This window comes from Hyperolius riggenbachi, chromosome 3 (genome assembly GCF_040937935.1).
Source record: "Hyperolius riggenbachi isolate aHypRig1 chromosome 3, aHypRig1.pri, whole genome shotgun sequence".
In the NCBI taxonomy this organism is placed as follows: Eukaryota; Metazoa; Chordata; class Amphibia; order Anura; family Hyperoliidae; genus Hyperolius; species Hyperolius riggenbachi.
In genome coordinates, this window is record NC_090648.1 from 310,695,879 (window position 1) to 310,714,228 (window position 18,350).

The window sequence follows — 18,350 nt, forward strand, 5'->3', positions numbered from 1 at the left end:
CAGGTAAATATCTTGGCAGATCCCTTAAAAAGCAGAGTTATACTGAAAAACATTACAGTAATGCTATTATTGTAGATTTTGTTCCAAGAATAGTCTGCCCGCCATGCTAATCTTTTGGCTTCAGAGTTGGCACCGTGACACTTGACAAAAGCATTTTTCCTCCAATCTATGTCAGGACCTTCATTAACAGTCTCGAAATGGCTGACTTCTGAGCCCTTCAATCTCCTGTGGAGTTTTACAAGCTTAGGGCTGTAAGTCACATACAGCCAACTGCCTGTTGAAATTATATGGAAAAACAAACTTACTTCAATTCCAAAACCCCCCAAAAAGCAATATTAGCTACTAATGATTTATTCTATAACGAATAATAACAGTTACAAGTAAAGAGAGGTTAATAAGTACCAAACAACAAGTGCTGGTTCCTAAACTTTGGGTGTTATGCGCTTCCAACCGTATGGTCAATATTCTGCACCAGGTTAGGCTTGCCAATTAGTGATGCAATAATAAAAAAAAAAAATTAAAGAGTGAAAAGTATATTTATGCAATCACAACAAATCAGAACACGTTATACAGACAAGTAAGAGGTGTTAGTGGCGACATAAACAGGTCAGCTGTAGAACAGTATGAAAGCAAACCTGTCAACTGAAAATCCACACTCACAACAATCTAGTACTTTTTTTTTCTTGCACATGGGAAACCAGATAAAATATTTAACAAGTAATGCACAGAGCACATTTATCAGATTATCTGATAGAAACCATGAACATTTAGAACATGTGCAAACCCTGCAAAAATAGAATGACTGGTATCTGCCGAAACAAAAATGCATTTTAGAGTACAATTAGTTTTCCACAAAGTACAAAGGGCAGCAAAGTGCATACCATTCTAACAATGTACATAAGTTATTAAATAAAGATCAGGTTTAAAAAGAATATAAATGAAGCTTTAAGTAGGTCTTTTCTACATGCATATTATTCTTCATTAAAGAAAAACATATGTAAAAAGGCCATTGGTAATTGCTCGGTTAACAGCTGTAGAAAATGCCAATTCTCTGGTCACGGATTCCACTAGTATAGAGCTTGGTCTCTGATTCTGTTATCACTTAAATACTGTTAAATTCTGTTACTCCAATGGTAAAAGAACATGTGACTTGGAATATGGCAATCTTCCTGAAAGGACAAGTATCCACACAGTTCATACATTTATCCGGAACAACATCCTCCAGCACTCTGTGCCTGTGGCTCATCATCTACAATCTGTACTCCTCTCCTCGCACCTCCTGATTGGCTGGGGCCATTGCCTTTGGCCCGTTCATCTACTTGTGCGGTTTCAATCATTCCTGAAGAAATGAAAATGTAAATCAGCCTTTAACGTCACATAAATCTATAAGATATAGCACAACACAAAATAATTGAACAAATTACTATTTCTAGGAGGGGAAAAAAATCCCCAGGGCGCATAAGACAGTGACACAATTCATGCACTGTCCTTTCTAACTGGCTAGACGGCAGTTATCAAAAAGTTCCATTCTTTGTTTAAACCAGTTCAGGACACGCAATTGAAATCTATGCCCAGTTTGGGGCTTCTTATTCCTCCAGCTAGAGCAATATCCTGCCTCTATCTGGCCAGCAGACGCCAGTCAGCCAATCAGGTGTACTGTCATACACCCTTTGTCTGCTGTACCAAATGTAGCAGGAATTACATAAATTAGCATTCAGGTGGGAGGCTTCGGTTGGATGCAATCGTGAATTGCATCGTTTACAGGGACGCCCCGTGTAGGCACAATCGTGGGGGGCCCCAGGGCTGTCATGTGGACCAGTGTTTGATTTTAAATTTCTTTTTTGCAGCTTCTAGGATGCGGTTGACAGGTGAGTGGTTAGGGAGGGGACCGTGTGGGAAATGTTCCTACACGGGGCGTCCCTGTAAACGATGCAATTCACGATTGCATCCAACCGAAGCCTCCCACCTAAATGCTAATTTATATAATTCCTGCTACATTTGGTACAGCAGACAAAGGGTGTATGACAGTACACCTGATTGGCTGACTGGCGTCTGCTGGCCAGATAGAGGCAGGATATTGCTCTAGCTGGAAGTTAGCAATTGTGTTTGTTGCAGTTGGCATTCAGTTTAGAGGTGGTGGGGTGAGTTACCTGGAGGTGAGAGGCCCAGGGCTTGCCCACACTTCCCTCTAGGTGTCGCATGGTGGTTTGGGAGCCCCAGCGAGTGAGAGATCTGGGGCCGCCAGGCTGTCATATGGACCAGTGTTTGCGCTTCTTATTCCTGCCAGGGCATTGACATGTCTGCAAGTCCAACAAACTGATGCGTGGCAAAATATTGCCAGGCATAAACTTAGGTGCTAGCTAGAGCTTCTGGCAGCTCTAGCGCTCTTAGATTAACACTAGGCACGCCTGTGCCACATAAGCTTAGTCTAAGGAACTTTAACTACTGAGGCCAAGCAGCAGCAGCACTGTCCTAGTTCCCAAGTTTAATATAGGCATTTGGCAGTGAAAGAGGTCACACATCCCTTAGCTATGGGAGAGCACAGAATAAGGAAATAAGCATTGCAGAGAGAAAGAAAGAAAAAAAAGAAGAGAAAAAAGAAAAAAAATAAGAGAAAGAAATGGGGAGGGAAGGAGAGAGAGTGTGAGGGAGAGCGCTTTCCTCCTTTCAGCTGTGTGTAAATTATGCCTAAGGTACACACACTGCAATTTTCCAGTGTTATAAATCAACAGGAAATGTCCCATCGTTCACTAAATTCCAACTCGTCCAATCTGTTTCCCATTGAGAAAAGGCTTGATTTTGAGATCAGTACTGTACAAAATTGATCTCTTTCTTGGGCATATCGGAAATTAACGATGGGAAATTTCCCATCAATGTAACAGGTAAATTGCAGCATGTGTACTGGGCATAAAAGGCTTCTTCATGTTGCTTTGCTGTGTACAGTAAAGCTAGGCACACAATTTTAATAGAGGTTTAATTATAAAAAAAAAACCACTGAATCTATTAAACAACTCAATATTCACTCAAATGAGGTACAATGCATACCATCAGTGACAGCCACATCCACAGTAATTTGGGCGCTAGGGAAATTCGCTGATAGAATATCAGTAAAATTACTGATATTTTGCTATGGGCAGTGTCTAATTCCAACATTAAATTATTGGTAATAATTACAGATATTCTACTATCACCTAATCATCTTCTTACATTAACCCTCCCTCTATCAATGCCTAACACTAACCTACCACCTGCACCACAATCTCCACAGATATCTGCACCCTCGTCACGAAAAACTCCCTCCAGAAATACCGGCATCACCCATTGACACCTGCACCTATTCACCTGCTTCAGGTGTACTACCTCAGTCTGCTACCACGTACGCAGAATGTGTACTCTTGAAAGAAAGATATGAGAAAACAAACGCCAATACCTACTTTTACAAAGGTCAAGGAATAATTCCTCAATTCCCTTATTCTGCTTCGCTGACGTGTGGTAGTGCTTTGCACCAACAGATTCTGCGTAACTGAAAGAAAAACAAAAACAGAATTCAGGTTCAGAATGCTTCATCAGGAAACAGAATAAAAAACAAACAAAAACTATACAAGTCAAAAGAGAAGGGGGGAAAGAAAACAAACATACGCTTCTGCTTCTTGAATAGAGACATGCCTCTCTTTTTCCAAGTCTACTTTGTTACCTGTTTCGAAGAAGAAGAAAAATATTAGGTCAAGCTCACAAGACGTCCTTATGTTCGTTAATATAATACATAGCCTTAGGTTTTACAGTGTTTAGTTATAAAATCTGAGATACCTCCTCTTGCTATGTTAGTATAAAATTCTGTGTGCAATTTTTTTACTTTATTTCGAAGGTGAGAGTGAGAGTGAGTGAGTGAGTAAGAGACTTTGCTCTGCATATAGTACAGGTACCGTATGTAAGCCAAGACACTGGAGGGTGGTAGTACATACAGGCACAATCTGCCCTACTCACATTAGACAAACATTTGCCTTCAGTAAGAAACCTCTGGTACAAGACTTATTCCATACAAACAACCATTAGCTAAACCAATCAAACAGAGCTGCTGCACTCCACACGTGGTACTCATCCGGGTAAAGTGATAATCACCTGAAGCTGGTCACAAACTGGGAGACTGAACTAGGAGATAGCCAATAAATCAGTGAAAAAGTACTAACAGTACCAGTAGTTCATGCAGCTTCCCTGCGTTGGTTTCAAATATCTATTCTGATGGGAGGTTTAGTCCACTTCACTGGACATTTAACATTCTCAACAAAGAAATTGCACTGCTCTTCGCTGCACAGTTCAGAGATCACCTGTCACAATTGGCAACCTGGCAGATGTTTACCAGATCAATCTGCCAGCGTATGGCAGTGTACCTTCAGACCCCAGAGATTCCCATTTACTTCTGAGTCAGCAGAAGTGTAAACAGATGATTAACGCACTCCTGAACTGGGAAAAAAAAAAAAAAAAAAAAAAGGAATGTTTACTTACCTGGGTTTCTTCCAGTCTCCCATAGTCTTTCAGGTCTTTTGATGTCCTTCCAGATGCCCTTTGTTGTGCTGCTGCCCCCCCTAGAAAAGTTCTGTCAAAGCTCCTGGACCCTCAGCCGCCAGTGGGCATGTTATAAGCACGCTGCCCCTTAGCCTGCCAGAGCGCTCTTGGACCCTCAGCCGCCGGAATGAGGTAGCCATCTACTACCTCCTATACGGCACATGTACCTAGCTAACCTATACTGCAGGCACATATACCTAGCTAACCTATACTGCAGGCACATATACCTAGCTAACCTATACTGCAGGCACATATACCTAGCTAACCTATACTGCAGGCACATATACCTAGCTAACCTATACTGCAGGCACATATACCTAGCTAACCTATACTGCAGGCACATATACCTAGCTAACCTATACTGCAGGCACATATACCTAGCTAACCTATACTGCAGGCACATATACCTAGCTAACCTATACTGCAGGCACATATACCTAGCTTACCTATACTGCAGGCACATATACCTAGCTTACCTATACTGCAGGCACATATACCTAGCTAACCTATACTGCAGGCACATATACCTAGCTTACCTATACTGCAGGCACATATACCTAGCTAACCTATACTGCAGGCACATATACCTAGCTATCCTATACTGCAGGCACATATACCTAGCTAACCTATACTGCAGGCACATATACCTAGCTAACCTATACTGCAGGCACATATACCTAGCTAACCTATACTGCAGGCACATATACCTAGCTAACCTATACTGCAGGCACATATACCTAGCTAACCTATACTGCAGGCACATATACCTAGCTAACCTATACTGCAGGCACATATACCTAGCTAACCTATACTGCAGGCACATATACCTAGCTAACCTATACTGCAGGCACATATACCTAGCTAACCTATACTGCAGGCACATATACCTAGCTAACCTATACTGCAGGCACATATACCTAGCTAACCTATACTGCAGGCACATATACCTAGCTAACCTATACTGCAGGCACATATACCTAGCTTACCTATACTGCAGGCACATATACCTAGCTTACCTATACTGCAGGCATGGGGGGGGGGGGGGGCTAAGCTTAGTATTTGAAACGTTGGTAGATCACCTGGCCTTTGCGAATTTTAAAGTAGCTCATGAGCCGAAAAAGTGTGAGTGTGGGCACCCCTGGCCAAAAAGAAGTGTGCCCATATGGAATGATGGGTTTTAAAATAGCTGCCAAAAAGAGTTGCTGCTCAAACATCCATAAATGTAAATCATGTCCCTCAATTTGATGCTGTAAAAACATTTTTCTAAGCCACTTTGGCTGGCTTCCAGATCAAATATACATAAAATATACTATAAATTGACTGGAAATATTAAACGTTACATACCTACTATACATAAACAGATTTCATTTCCCAACATTTTTCTGAGTTCCTTCACCCAGTTTTTTACCTAAAGGAGAATACATTGCAGTTAATCTTAATGCTGAAAAACAATGTGAAAGGCAATAAAATAATCAGTAAAAGTCCACATAACATCTTTACTAACAAGTCATTCTGTAACTGGACACTGTGAAACTATCTTTTAAATTAATTTAGCAGCTGCTGGGCAACATTGGGGAAGGGGGGGGGGGGGGTGCTACCGTGCACACGCTTGATTCCTGCCTAAGGCATTAATAAAGTGGACCCAAATTAAAAATACAAGATTTCAAAAACAAAATCTATTTTATAAATTATAATAAATAGAAGCCTTTTTTCAGCTGCATGACAAATATAAAATATTTTACATTTATTGGAGGAACCCCTCCCTTCCTTTCATATTGCCGGGACAGAATTCGGCAGGCTGGTGGAGGAGATAAACAAAAACACAGGCTGCTACTGATGATGTCACAGGGGAGGTGATCTCAGCTTGTGTGAGATTTCACATAGAGGACGCCCCTGTAAGGGAGGGTAGCTGATGACAAACACACCCATGATCTAAAACCTCCTACTAAGCTCAGAAATAATGGCTGCCACCTGTATAACCCTAGTTATGAAAAGAGAAGGGTGAAAAGCATGCATTGAAATGCTCATAGGCTTGGAGTGTGTATTTATCATATGTGTCAAGAGTGGTGCAACTAAATATTTTGAATAAAAAAAAATAAAAAAATAAAAAAGATTGGTTTGGGTCCACTTGAAAAGGATTGCCGAGGTGAACAAAGTAAATAGAGCTTTACTTACCTGGAGCTTCTACCAGCCCTTAAAAGTAATTAGTGTCCCTTGCCGCAGCTCCGGTCGTCTCCTGGGTCCCACTGGCAGCCACTGAATGATTGCCAACCTCCGATGGGTCGGCATCTTCTGCGTGTGCCTCCCTGAGAACGCGCTCACATTACCGGGAGCGTATTGTGCCTGCCGTGGCTGCTTGCACAAGCCTACACACGCGTTGAGGTCAGCCTGATGGGTTGGTGATCTTTCAGTGTCTGCTTCTCCAATTTGGTGGGGAGAACCCAGAGTTCTTCAACCTGAGCTAGCAGAGAATCTGTGAAATCACTGGTTACCTTGTGACATCTGCCCATGGTTGAAGTCCCCAAGATATGCATTTCCCAGTCTGCTCAATGCAGGATGGGCATTTCAACCCAAGCATCCCTTTTTATATCCAACCACACATTCCTACAGGTAAACATCCACCATATCTGCATGATAATTTTATAACGGAACTAGCATGTACACTGTCCCAGGCTGGTACACAGGTTTGTGCAACCTGCCTTCTTAAAGTTTGAACTACAATAAAACCAGTTACATGGCTTGTACCAGAGTTTAAATGGTAATAACCTTCCAACTGATTGGCTCGGGTCAGGGAATTCTTTTTTAACTCATCCCACCTGCTCCACTGTACACTGCACTATCAGCACCCCTCCATAGCAACAGAACACCAGCAGGCCAACTGCACATCTGTGCAGAGCTCAACCCCAAACTGTTGCCCAATGGACCAAGTCCCATTCATTATAGGCAGCGGTCCTCGTAAACATGTATGCAGGCTTGACTGATAGGTTTCTAAAGTAAATTTCCACAATTAACTTCTTTCCCATAAGTTATCTGCTATCCAGATGGGTGTTGTCATTTTGTACAGAACTTTGCTCTGGAGCTTATAAAAAAAAAATCTTCCAATGTTCACTCTCTGCACTGTGATTACATTTTTATCTTAAGTAATCTGATAGTCAGAGGGGAGCCTTCTTATCAGCCAAGTGTTTGCAGAAAGCAGATAAAAGTTCTGTCATTTGTAAGAGGTCCAAGCTGTTGTAAACAGGAAGGTCTGATATGCTAGGGACTTTAGTGCAGTAGGAATGTAAAGCTGGACTTCTGTGTATTTAGTCAGCATTCCTGTTTGAAAAGTTTTCCTCTAGAGAAGGCAGAATCCAAGGTCTATACTTGCGAATGGTAACAGACGCTATTCACTAAATAAGGCCAACACCACATTACACAGCATTGGTAATGTGGATGGTCACAGCAGATCGGATGTACAATCCACTGAGTCTGTCCACTAACTTTTAGTATCCATTGTGTCAGACAGCAAGGGATTACATTTGCCATCTATGACACGTCTGGTGTCCGGAAAAGTAGTGCATTACAGAACTGTGGACACAAATGGAAACAGAAATATCTGAACGGATCTTAAAGATAACATAGGATGTCCCAGGAAATGACATTGGGATATGTGCTTCTAATCCCTAGATGGGCTTGATGCACTGAATGCTTGCAACTGTGTGGCTAGTGGTTAAAGAGGAACTCCAGTGAAAATAATGTAATAAAAAAAGTGCTTCATTTTTACCATAATTATGTATAAATGCTTTAGGCAGTGTTTGCTCATTGTAAAATCTTTCCTCTCCCAGATTCACATTCTGACATGTATTACATGGTGACATTTTTACTGTGGGCAGGTTATTTAGCTGTTTCTAGCTGTTCTGGCCTTGCAGACAGCTGTAAACAGCCATTTCCTGTCTGTGAACATTGTTACATTGTGGCAGTTTGCCCAGAGTACCGTATGGTACCAGAGCCTCTTGTGGGAGGGGTTTCAGCACAATCAGTCATACAGCGCCCCCTGATGGTCTGTTTGTGAAAATCATTATATTTCTCATGTAAAAGGGGGTATCAGCTACTGATTGGGATAAAGTTAAATTCTTGGTCGGAGTTTCTCTTTAAAGGAAACCTGAGGTAAGAGGGATATGGAGGCTGACTTGTTTATTACCTTAAATGAATGCATATTACCTGGCTGTCCTGCTGACCATCTGCCTCATACTTTAAAGAGACTCTGTAACAAAATTTAGAGCCTTATTTCTTCTATCCTAGAAGTTCCGATATGTTCCGAATGTGCTCTGTCTTACTGCAGCCTTTCCTAGTTGCACAGTGGCTGTGTTATCTCTGTTATGTGATCCAATCTTCTCTCCTGTCGGGCTCAGGCAGTCAGGCTGGAATGTGTTTTGCTGCTTGTGATTGGACAGAAGCTATACACACCCTCTCCAGGACCCCTGCACACTATATGACACACACTGAGCTACTCTCAGCCTATCACTTGCTATGTCTTGTTTGTAAACACTGCATAAAACTGGCAATTACAAGCCAGGATTGCAGCAGGGAGTGGCAGAAACAGCACAGAGGGACCCAGGAGAACATAATGAATAGAATGGTATGCGTTTTATTGTAAGAATTTTACAGCACAGATTCTCTTTAAGCATGCTTGTTTCAGGTGTGTGATTTATACCCTACTGGCCAGAAAGATCAGCAGGATTGCCAGGCAGCTGGGATTGTTTAATGTTCAAAAGGAAATTAATATGGCAGCTTCTATAGGTCTCACACCTCTGGTTCCTTTTAAAGTGGATCAGAGATAAACGTTTACTCATTGCATAATTGTGTTCCTTTCATATAGTTTATAGGGCATTCCTCAAGCCAAATACTTTTGTTTTGTTTTAATACTCTAATTCCCTAATGGGAGCTCAGTCTGGGCAGGAGGAGGAGTTTACTAGCCATTGATTTCAGAGGCAGAAGGGAGGAGGGGGGGGGGGGAGAAGAGGGGACTGAATTTACACACAGGCAAGCTGATAGCATCTCCAGCCCTCAGCCTGTGACAATGTGACAAACAGAACATGGCTGCCCTCATTGTATCACAGGAATAAATAATCAGACTTTTTAGGCTGTTTGCAGCTAGATATGTTGTGTAAACCATCTAAACTTTAGATAAGATATATAGACAAGTTACTTGTTAGTTTTTCATCTCGGATCAACTTTAAGGCTTAGCCATGGGGAAGGTTAAGGTTCGGCATTGGTAAAGGGAGGGTTCAGTGTGAAAACAGGGTTGTGTTTAGCTGTAATAAAATATTGTTATTAATATTTTACTATGGTCATTTGCAGTGTAAGAGTAGAATATCGGTAAATTTACTGATTTTCTATCTACTTTTATGGGCTGCCAAACTTTCTTGTACGCATTTTTCCTTTACGCATTTCTGTACACTTTCTAACCATTTTTTAACATTATTGCACTACTGATTATAAATGTATACCAGACTATAGTCTGCAGATAATTTATGACCGCTGGAAATCCTGGAGTATACCATGTTACAGTACAAAAACACCATGATCACTGTGTAAACTACTCAAATATTTTATCACGATCAAAAAAAAATAAAAATTAAATACCACCCAGGCTCTTCCATTTAGTGATTTGCAAGTGTGATTAAACAGTGTTACCTTTTGGAAGGAGTCCTCATCTGTAATATCATACACTAATATAGCTCCATTAGAGTCTCTGTAGTAGATGGGGCCCAGTGCATGGAATCGCTCTTGCCCTGCGGTGTCCTGTACGACATAAAGAGTACAAATACATTCTGTTATTTCCTACAGAAGGAAGAAAGTATTAAAAATGTTGACTAAAGGAGACCATTAGTAATACAGACATTCCTGAGTCATATCCTGCAGCATTCAAGGAAATAAGAGTCAGACATTTCACAGAAAAACTGAATGAATTATGAAATTCAGCATCACAGGACCTTCTAGCCTGTGTTTTACTTTGTACCATTCACAGCAAGCCCTAAACTCATAAATACTACGCGCATCACTGTCTAATGGGAGATATTACCAGGGTTATCTGGAAACTAACAGCAGCTTTCATTTAATAAAAAACATTTATGTACAATGTATCTTATTTCTCCACATTATTGCCTTTATTTTGAACATCAACAACAGCACAAAGGTACGGAGGAGCCAGCATGAACATACCTCTGCTTACATTGGGTAGCTTTGCCTTGGGTCAGGTGTGATTTAATGCATGTCCTTGTTAAACTGGCTGTACTCTGTTAGATGCTATTAACAGCTTACAGGCATGGGCAAACTCGGCCCTCCAGCGGTTATGGAACTACAAGTCCCACAATGCATTTGCCTTTATGAGTCATGACTGGCTGTCAGACTCCTGCAATGCATTGTGGGACTTGTAGTTCCTTAAGAACGGGAGGGCCAAGTTTGCCCATGCCTGGCTTAGACATTAGATTTGATAAAACTACTGAAAATCTATTAAACCTAGGGCACTCTAGGACTCTTAAACCAGTTTATCATTCAGACATGGGTAGTAGAACACAGTTTGTCAGCACACCAGTTGTATTCAAATGCAATGCACTTATTGTGCAGTAATCCACATAAGACCGACAATTGTTTCAGGGTTTCTCACAGGATCCCCCTTTTTGAAGCTGTGTGATACACATACAATCATACAAAGACATTGCAGACCTAATCCCCATAACCCCACCCCAAAAGTGACATCACCATGGTCCAAAATGCCAGCAGTAAAACTATCGCCACAAAAAAAAAAAAAAAAAAAAAAAGGAGAAAGTGCGTTGCATTTCAATACAACTGGTATGCTGACGAACTGTGTTCTACTATACACAGTGGGATGCGAAAGTTTGGGCAACGTTAATGGTCATGATTTTCCTGAATAAAACTTTGGTTGTTACGATAAAAAAAATGTCAGTTAAATATATTATATAGGAGACACACAGTGATATGAGAAGTGAAATGAAGTTTATTGCATTTACTGAAAGTGCGCAATAATGGTTTGAATAAGGCTGGTTTCACAGTGGGACGTTACAGGCGCACGTTAAAGCAGCCTGTAACGCAGCCCACCGCACAGTAATGAAAAATCAATGGGGCTGTTCACAGTGCGGACGTTGCGTTACATTGTAACGCTGCGTCACAAGACAACGTACTGCATGCAGTACTAGACTGCTTGCACATGCTCAGTAATGTTGGGGAGGAGCGGAGAGCGGCCAGGCACATGGCTAATTAATATGCACTGCACGTTATGACGTGCAGTGTTTATTTCCTGGAGCAGCCGCTCTGTGCGGCGATTGGCCGGCGGGACCACGTGATGCCGCATGAGCACAAGAGTGCGCATCACGGCATCACTGACGCCAGAGTGAGCTGCACAACGCGGCTCACTCTGACGTCCAGATCCAGCACCACCAGGCGTTGTTAGGGGGACGTTATGCGACCTTAGCGCCCCCTCTAACGCAACGTCCTGGTGTGAAATTCGCTTAAAATTAGGTGGGTGCATACATTTGGGCACTGTTATTTTATAGATTCCAAAACCTTTAGAACTAATTATTGGAACTCAAATTGGCTTGGTAAGCTCAGTGACCCCTGACCTACATATACAGGTGAATCCAAATATATGAAAGTCTTTAAGGGGCTCAATTGTAAGTTTCCTTCTTTTAAATTTCACTGAAGAGTAGCAACACGGGGGTCTCAAAACAACTCAAATGACCTGAAGACAAAGGTTGTTCACCATCATGGTTTAGGGGAAGGATACAGAAAGTTTCCTCAAGAGATTTCAGCTGTCTGTTTCCCCTAGTTAAAGATATTGAGGAAATGGGACACCACGGGCTCAGTTCAAGTTAAAGCTCGAAATGGCAGACCAAGAGAAATCTCGGATAAACAGAAGCGACGAATGGTAAGAACAGTCAGTCAACCCACAGACCAGCACCAAAGACTTACAACATCATCTTGCTGCAGATTAAGTCACTTTGCATCGTTCAACCATTCGGCACACTTTACACCAGGAGATGCTGTATGCAGAGGAAGCCTTTTTTCCGCCCACAGCACAAACAGAGCCACTTGAAGTATGCTAAAGCACATTTGGAAAAGCCAGCTTCATTTTGGAATAAGGTGCTGTGGACTGCTGAAACTAAAATGGGGTTATTTGGGGACAACAGGGGGCGTTACGCATGGAGGAAAAACACAGTATACCAAGAAAAACTCCTGCTACCTACAGTAAAATATGGGGGTGGTTCCAGCAGGCTGTGGGAATGTGTGGCCAGTGCAGGGACTGTGAATCTTGTCTAAGTTGAGGGACGCATGGATTCCACTCAGTATCAGCAGATTCTGGAGATCAATGTCCAGGAATCCATGGCAAAGCTGGATCTTTCAACAAGACAACGACCCTAAACACTGCTTAAAATCCACTAAGGCATTCATGCCGAGGAACAAGTACAACGTTCTGGAATGGACATCTCAGTACCCAGACCTGAATATAATTGAAAACCTGTGGTGTGAGTTAAAAGGAGCTGTCCATGCTCAGAAGCCATCAAACCTGAATGAACTACAGAGGTTTTGTAAAGAGGAATGGTCCAAAATACCTTCAACTAGAATCCAGACTCTCATTGGAACCTACAGGAAGCGTTAAGAAGCTGTAATTTCTACAAAAGGAGGATCTACTAAATATTGATTTCATTTCTTTTTTGTGGTGCCCAAATTTATGCACCTGCCTAATTTTGTTTAAACAATTATTGCATACTTTCTGTAAATCCAATAAACTTCATTTCACTTCTCAAATATCACTGTGTCTCATATATTTAACTGACCTTTTTTATGGTAACAACCAACTATTTATACTGGAAAATGACAGTTAAGGTTGCTTAAAGGGGTTCTTCCGCGAATGAGGAAAAAAAATCAAAATGGTTTATGCATGTTCTATTAAAAATCCTTCTAAAATAGTGTGAAAATTTTTTCAAAAAAATGAATGGTTTCACCAATACAACATGTAATGTATACAGTGACGGCTGACGGGACTGTGAGGCTAATCCATTTGTTAGGGGTGTTTTTTTTGTTACTTTCACTTCATAAGCTGCTCCCTACCTAGTTTTCATTGCTGTAATGCAGGGCTATGATGAAGTGCTGTGCAATGGCAGTTACAGCTATTAAAATAACGGCTGTGCTGCTCTGTAGTTTCTGCTTGTACTTCCTCACAGAGCTGACCCCCCTCCCCCCGCCTCTCCCTGTAGGCAGAGGTCGGGCAGCTCTTCGGAGCAAATCACGTGTTTACCTCGTTGCCGGGCAACCAGACTTCAGCGTCTGTGCAGAGGACTTCCTATCCATTGCACGGCAAGTTAGCTGCCTGAGCTACAGTTCAGTACAGTACAGTACAGAGAGGGGGGGGAGGGGGGTCAGCTCTGTAAGGAAGTACAAGCAGAAACTACAGAGCAGCACAGCCGTTATTCAGCTGTAACTGCCATTGCACAGCACTTCATCATAGCCCTGCATTACAGCAATGAAAACTAGGTAGGGAGCAGCTTGTGAAATGACAGTAACAAAAAAACCACCCCTAACAAATGGATTAGCCTCACAGTCACCTCAGCCGTCACTGTATACATTACATGTTGTATTGGTGAAACCATTCATTTTTTAAAAAAAACTTTTCACACTATTTTAGAAGGATTTTTAATAGATTATGCATAAACCATTTTGATTTTTTTTCCTCATTCGCGGAAGAACCCCTTTAAACCTTCGCATCCCACTGTATGCATGGAGTGACCAGTGTCCCAGTGGCCTTATAGGCAGTACAAAGCTATCAGATTTTTACCGAAATGTGAGATATTTACCATCACTAGGATGGGCGATTAGTGCATTTATTTAGTTACTGATGATGATCCTACCCTTGTTCTGGTTATAGGGAACCTGAAGTAATACGAATATGGATGCTGCCATCTTCATTCTCTAACAATGCCAGTTGCCTGGCTGTCATGCTGAGCCTTAATCTCTGGTTGTTTTTGAGTCACAACAAGCATGCAGCCAGTGGAGTCAGATCTGAGTGAAAACATTGGCTCTGCAGGCTTATTCGCCGTCTATTTACACTGTGCAGCGCTGCGATCAGCAGCAGCGCTGCGATCAGCAGCAGCGCTGCACTGGTGACAGCCGTGTGACACGGCTGTCCCCCTGGGGGACAAGAGAGCGAACGGCTCTCATAGGCAGAAGTCTATGACAGCCGATCGCCGTAATTGGCCGGCTGTGGGGAGGGAGGGAGGGAAGAGTTTTAAGGAGACGGGGGGGGGGGGGGGGGGAGAGAAAAAAAAACAAAAAAAAACACGAACAATGTTTATTAAAAAAAATAAATAAATATAACAAACATGGGGGGAGTGATCAGACCGCACCAACAGAGAGCTCTGTTGGTGGGGAGAAAGGGGGGGGGGGGAAATCGCTTGTGTGCTGTGTTGTGCGGCCCTGCAGCTTGGCCTTAAAGCTGCAGTGGCCAATTTTACTAAAAATGGCCCGGTCACTGGGGGGGGGGGGGGGCGGGGGGGTTAGCCCTGCCTGCAGTCCTCAAGAGGTTAAAGCATTGGAGGACAGCACAGAACCTAAGCGACTGATATGACTTAGAGAATGAAGATGGCAGCATCTGTGTTCCTCTCACTGCAGGTTCCTCTTAAAGTGGACCCAACGTGAATTTATTTCCTTTTAAACAATACCAGTTGCCTGGCTGTCCTGCTGATCCTCTACCTCTAATACTTTCAGCCATAGACCCTGAACAAGCATATGCAGATCAGGCGTTTCTGACATTGTCAGATCTGACAAGATTAGCTGCATGCTTGTTTCTGGTGTATTTCAGACACTACTGCAGCCAACTAGACCAGCAGGGCTGGCAGACAACTGGTATTGATGAAAAAGAAACAAACATGGCAGCCCCTTAGCAAAATAAAGAAAAAAAAAAATAATGACTAAATTAAATTCATACCCAGATTGCAAGATTCACTCTCTTTCCACCAATGTTCAGCTTCTTTGTAAGAAAGGATGCCTGAAAAAAAAAAAAAAAAAAAAAAAAAAAAAAAGGAAGGAGGTAGTATTAGCCAAGATTGAGCATTCCATTATAGCATTACATTATAAATGTATACACACACACACCCATGCTGGGTGGGAGAAATATCTCTGTAAATGACAATTGTTTGATTTTTTTTTTTTTTTTTTTTTTTTTTTTTACACACACAATTGTCCATTTACAGAGAGATTTCTCCCACCCAGCATGGGTATGTGTAAAAATACACCCCAAAACACATTATACTACTTCTCCCGAGTACGGCGATACCACATGTGTGACACTTTTTTGCAGCCTAGGTGCGCTAAGGGGCCCAACGTCCTATTCACAGGTCATTTTGAGGCATTTGTTTTCTAGACTACTCCTCACGGTTTAGGGCCCCTAAAATGCCAGGGCAGTATAGGAACCCCACAAGTGACCACATTTTAGGAAGAAGACACCCCAAGGTATTCCGTTAGGTGTATGGCGAGTTCATAGAAGATTTTATTTTTTGTCACAAGTTAGTGAAAAATGACACTGTGAAAAAAAAAAAAAAAATAATAAAAATCAATTTCCGCTAACTTTTGACAAAAAAATAAAATCTTCTATGCACTAGTCATACACCTAACAGAATACCTTGGGGTGTCTTTTCTAAAAATGTGGTCACTTGTGGGGTTGCTATACCGCCCTGGCATTTTAGGTGCCCAAAACCGTGAGTAGTCTGGAAACCAAATGTCTCAAAATGACTGTTCAGGGGTATAAGCATCTGCAAATTTTGATGACAGGCGGTCTATGAGGGGGCGAATTTTGTGGAACCGGTCATATGCAGGGTGGCCTTTTAGATGACAGGTTGTATTGGGCCTGATCTGATGGATAGGGGTGCTAGGGGGGGGGGGGGTGACAGGAGGTGATTGATGGGTGTCTCAGGGGGTGGTTAGAGGGGAAAATAGATGCAATCAATGCACTGGGGAGGTGATCGGAAGGGGGTCTGAGGGGGATCTGAGGGTTTGGCCGAGTGATCAGGAGCCCACATGGGGCAAATTAGGGCCTGATCTGATGGGTAGGTGTGCTAGGGGGTGACAGGAGGTAATTGATGGGTGTCTCAAGGTGTGATTAGAGGGGGGAATAGATGCAAGCAATGCACTGGCGAGATGATCAGGGCTGGGGCCTGAAGGCGTTCCGAGGGTGTGGGCGGGTGATTGAGTGCCCTAGGGGCAGATAGGTGTCTAATCTGATAGGTAGCAGTGACAGGGGGTGATTGATGGGTAATTAGTGGGTGTTTAGAGTAGAGAACAGATAAACATTGCACTTGGGAGGTGATCTGACGTCGGATCTGCGGGCGATCTATTGGTGTGGGTGGGTGATCAGATTGCCCGCAAGGGGCAGGTTAGGGGCTGATTGATGGGTGATTGACGGGTGATTGACAGGTGATCAGGGGGATAGATGCATACAGTACACGGGGGGTGATCAGGAGGGGGCAGGGGGGGATAAAAAAAAAATAGCGTTGACAGAAAGTGACGGAGTGATTGATGGGTGATTAGGTGCAAACAGGGGTCTGGGGGGGTGGGCGGGGGGGGGGGGGGGGTCTGAGGGGTGCTGTGGGCGATCTGGGGCAGGGGGGGGGAAATCAGTGTGCTTGGGTGCGACATAGGGTGGCTGCAGCCTGCCCTGGTGGTCCCTCGGACACTGGGACCACCAGGGCAGGAGGCAGCCTGTATAATACACTTTGTAAACATTACAAAGTGTATTATACACTTTGTATGCGGCGATCCGGGTGCTAGTAACCCGCCGGCGCTTCCGAACAGCCGGCGGGTTACAGCGCGAGGTGGGCGGAGCCACCCATGCCCCTACAAGGACTGCCGCCATTTGTCAATACGGCAGTCCTTGCGGGGTCCACTTCCCGGCCGCCAATTGTCTATACGGCGGTCGGGAAGTGGTTAAAACTAATACTTTATTCTCAGACAAGTCTGTTATACATGGGAAAACCTGTCAATATGCTCACAGGAATTAAAGATGAGTTCCAGCCTAAACAAACATACTGTTATTAAGTTACATTGAAGTTATGTTAATTAAAATAGATAGATAATATAATCTCTTACCCACCCTGCTTTATAAGAACTGGCAAAGGTTTGTGATTTCATAAGGGCAGCCATCTTTTTGGTTGAAAGGAGGTGACAGGGAGCATGACACACAGTTCCAACTGTCCTGTGTGCTGATCACCCCTCCCAGTTGCTAGGCAACGTGAACACCAACAAAGGAAATCCCATCATGCTTTGCACAGCATCAAGGAAAAACCGCCCGGGCAGGTCTCTAATGGGTGGAGCTTAGCTAAAAATGCAGCTAAAGATAATGCTTTGGTAAGAAAAACAAAGTTCTGATGCTGTGAAACTGTTAAACACCAAGCCTTTTCAGTTCTGCTGAGTAGATTTTTAAGCCGGAGGTTCACTTTTAGTGATTGTCATGGCACTGTTTGTTTATAAACGAAACACCACTGTCATTTGCTTAGCCGGCTGCCTTATTCTAACCTGAAGATCTAACTTCACCACTTATTCAGGAGCTACTGTATAACACATTTGCTAGTATAATCAACACAAAACACATTTTATTGCCACATTTTTCTGACAGTAAACCTTTAAGATTTGTCCTCATTCCACTGCTGCCTCCACTGCTTCCCCAGTCTACGGTCTTGTGGGCTGCTTCATGACCCAAACATGTTTGCGATGTGGTCACATTATGCGACATACAG

General features: G+C 42.9%; 1 protein-coding gene across 1 annotated transcript in view; it reads right to left on the reverse strand.

Moving 5' to 3' along the window:
• Positions 1-517: 517 nt before the first annotated feature.
• RAB21 (RAB21, member RAS oncogene family) overlaps positions 518-18,350 on the reverse strand; it is a 32,834-nt gene continuing 15,001 nt past the window's right edge. Inside the window, exons 2-7 of the mRNA XM_068276672.1 lie at positions 15,548-15,607; positions 10,240-10,347; positions 5,908-5,971; positions 3,640-3,694; positions 3,435-3,523; positions 518-1,339 (exon numbers count right to left, since the gene is read on the reverse strand). Coding sequence (XP_068132773.1) covers positions 1,203-1,339; positions 3,435-3,523; positions 3,640-3,694; positions 5,908-5,971; positions 10,240-10,347; positions 15,548-15,607 — 513 coding nt within the window. The 3' untranslated portion in view covers positions 518-1,202. The remainder of the gene's footprint in view (positions 1,340-3,434; positions 3,524-3,639; positions 3,695-5,907; positions 5,972-10,239; positions 10,348-15,547; positions 15,608-18,350) is intronic.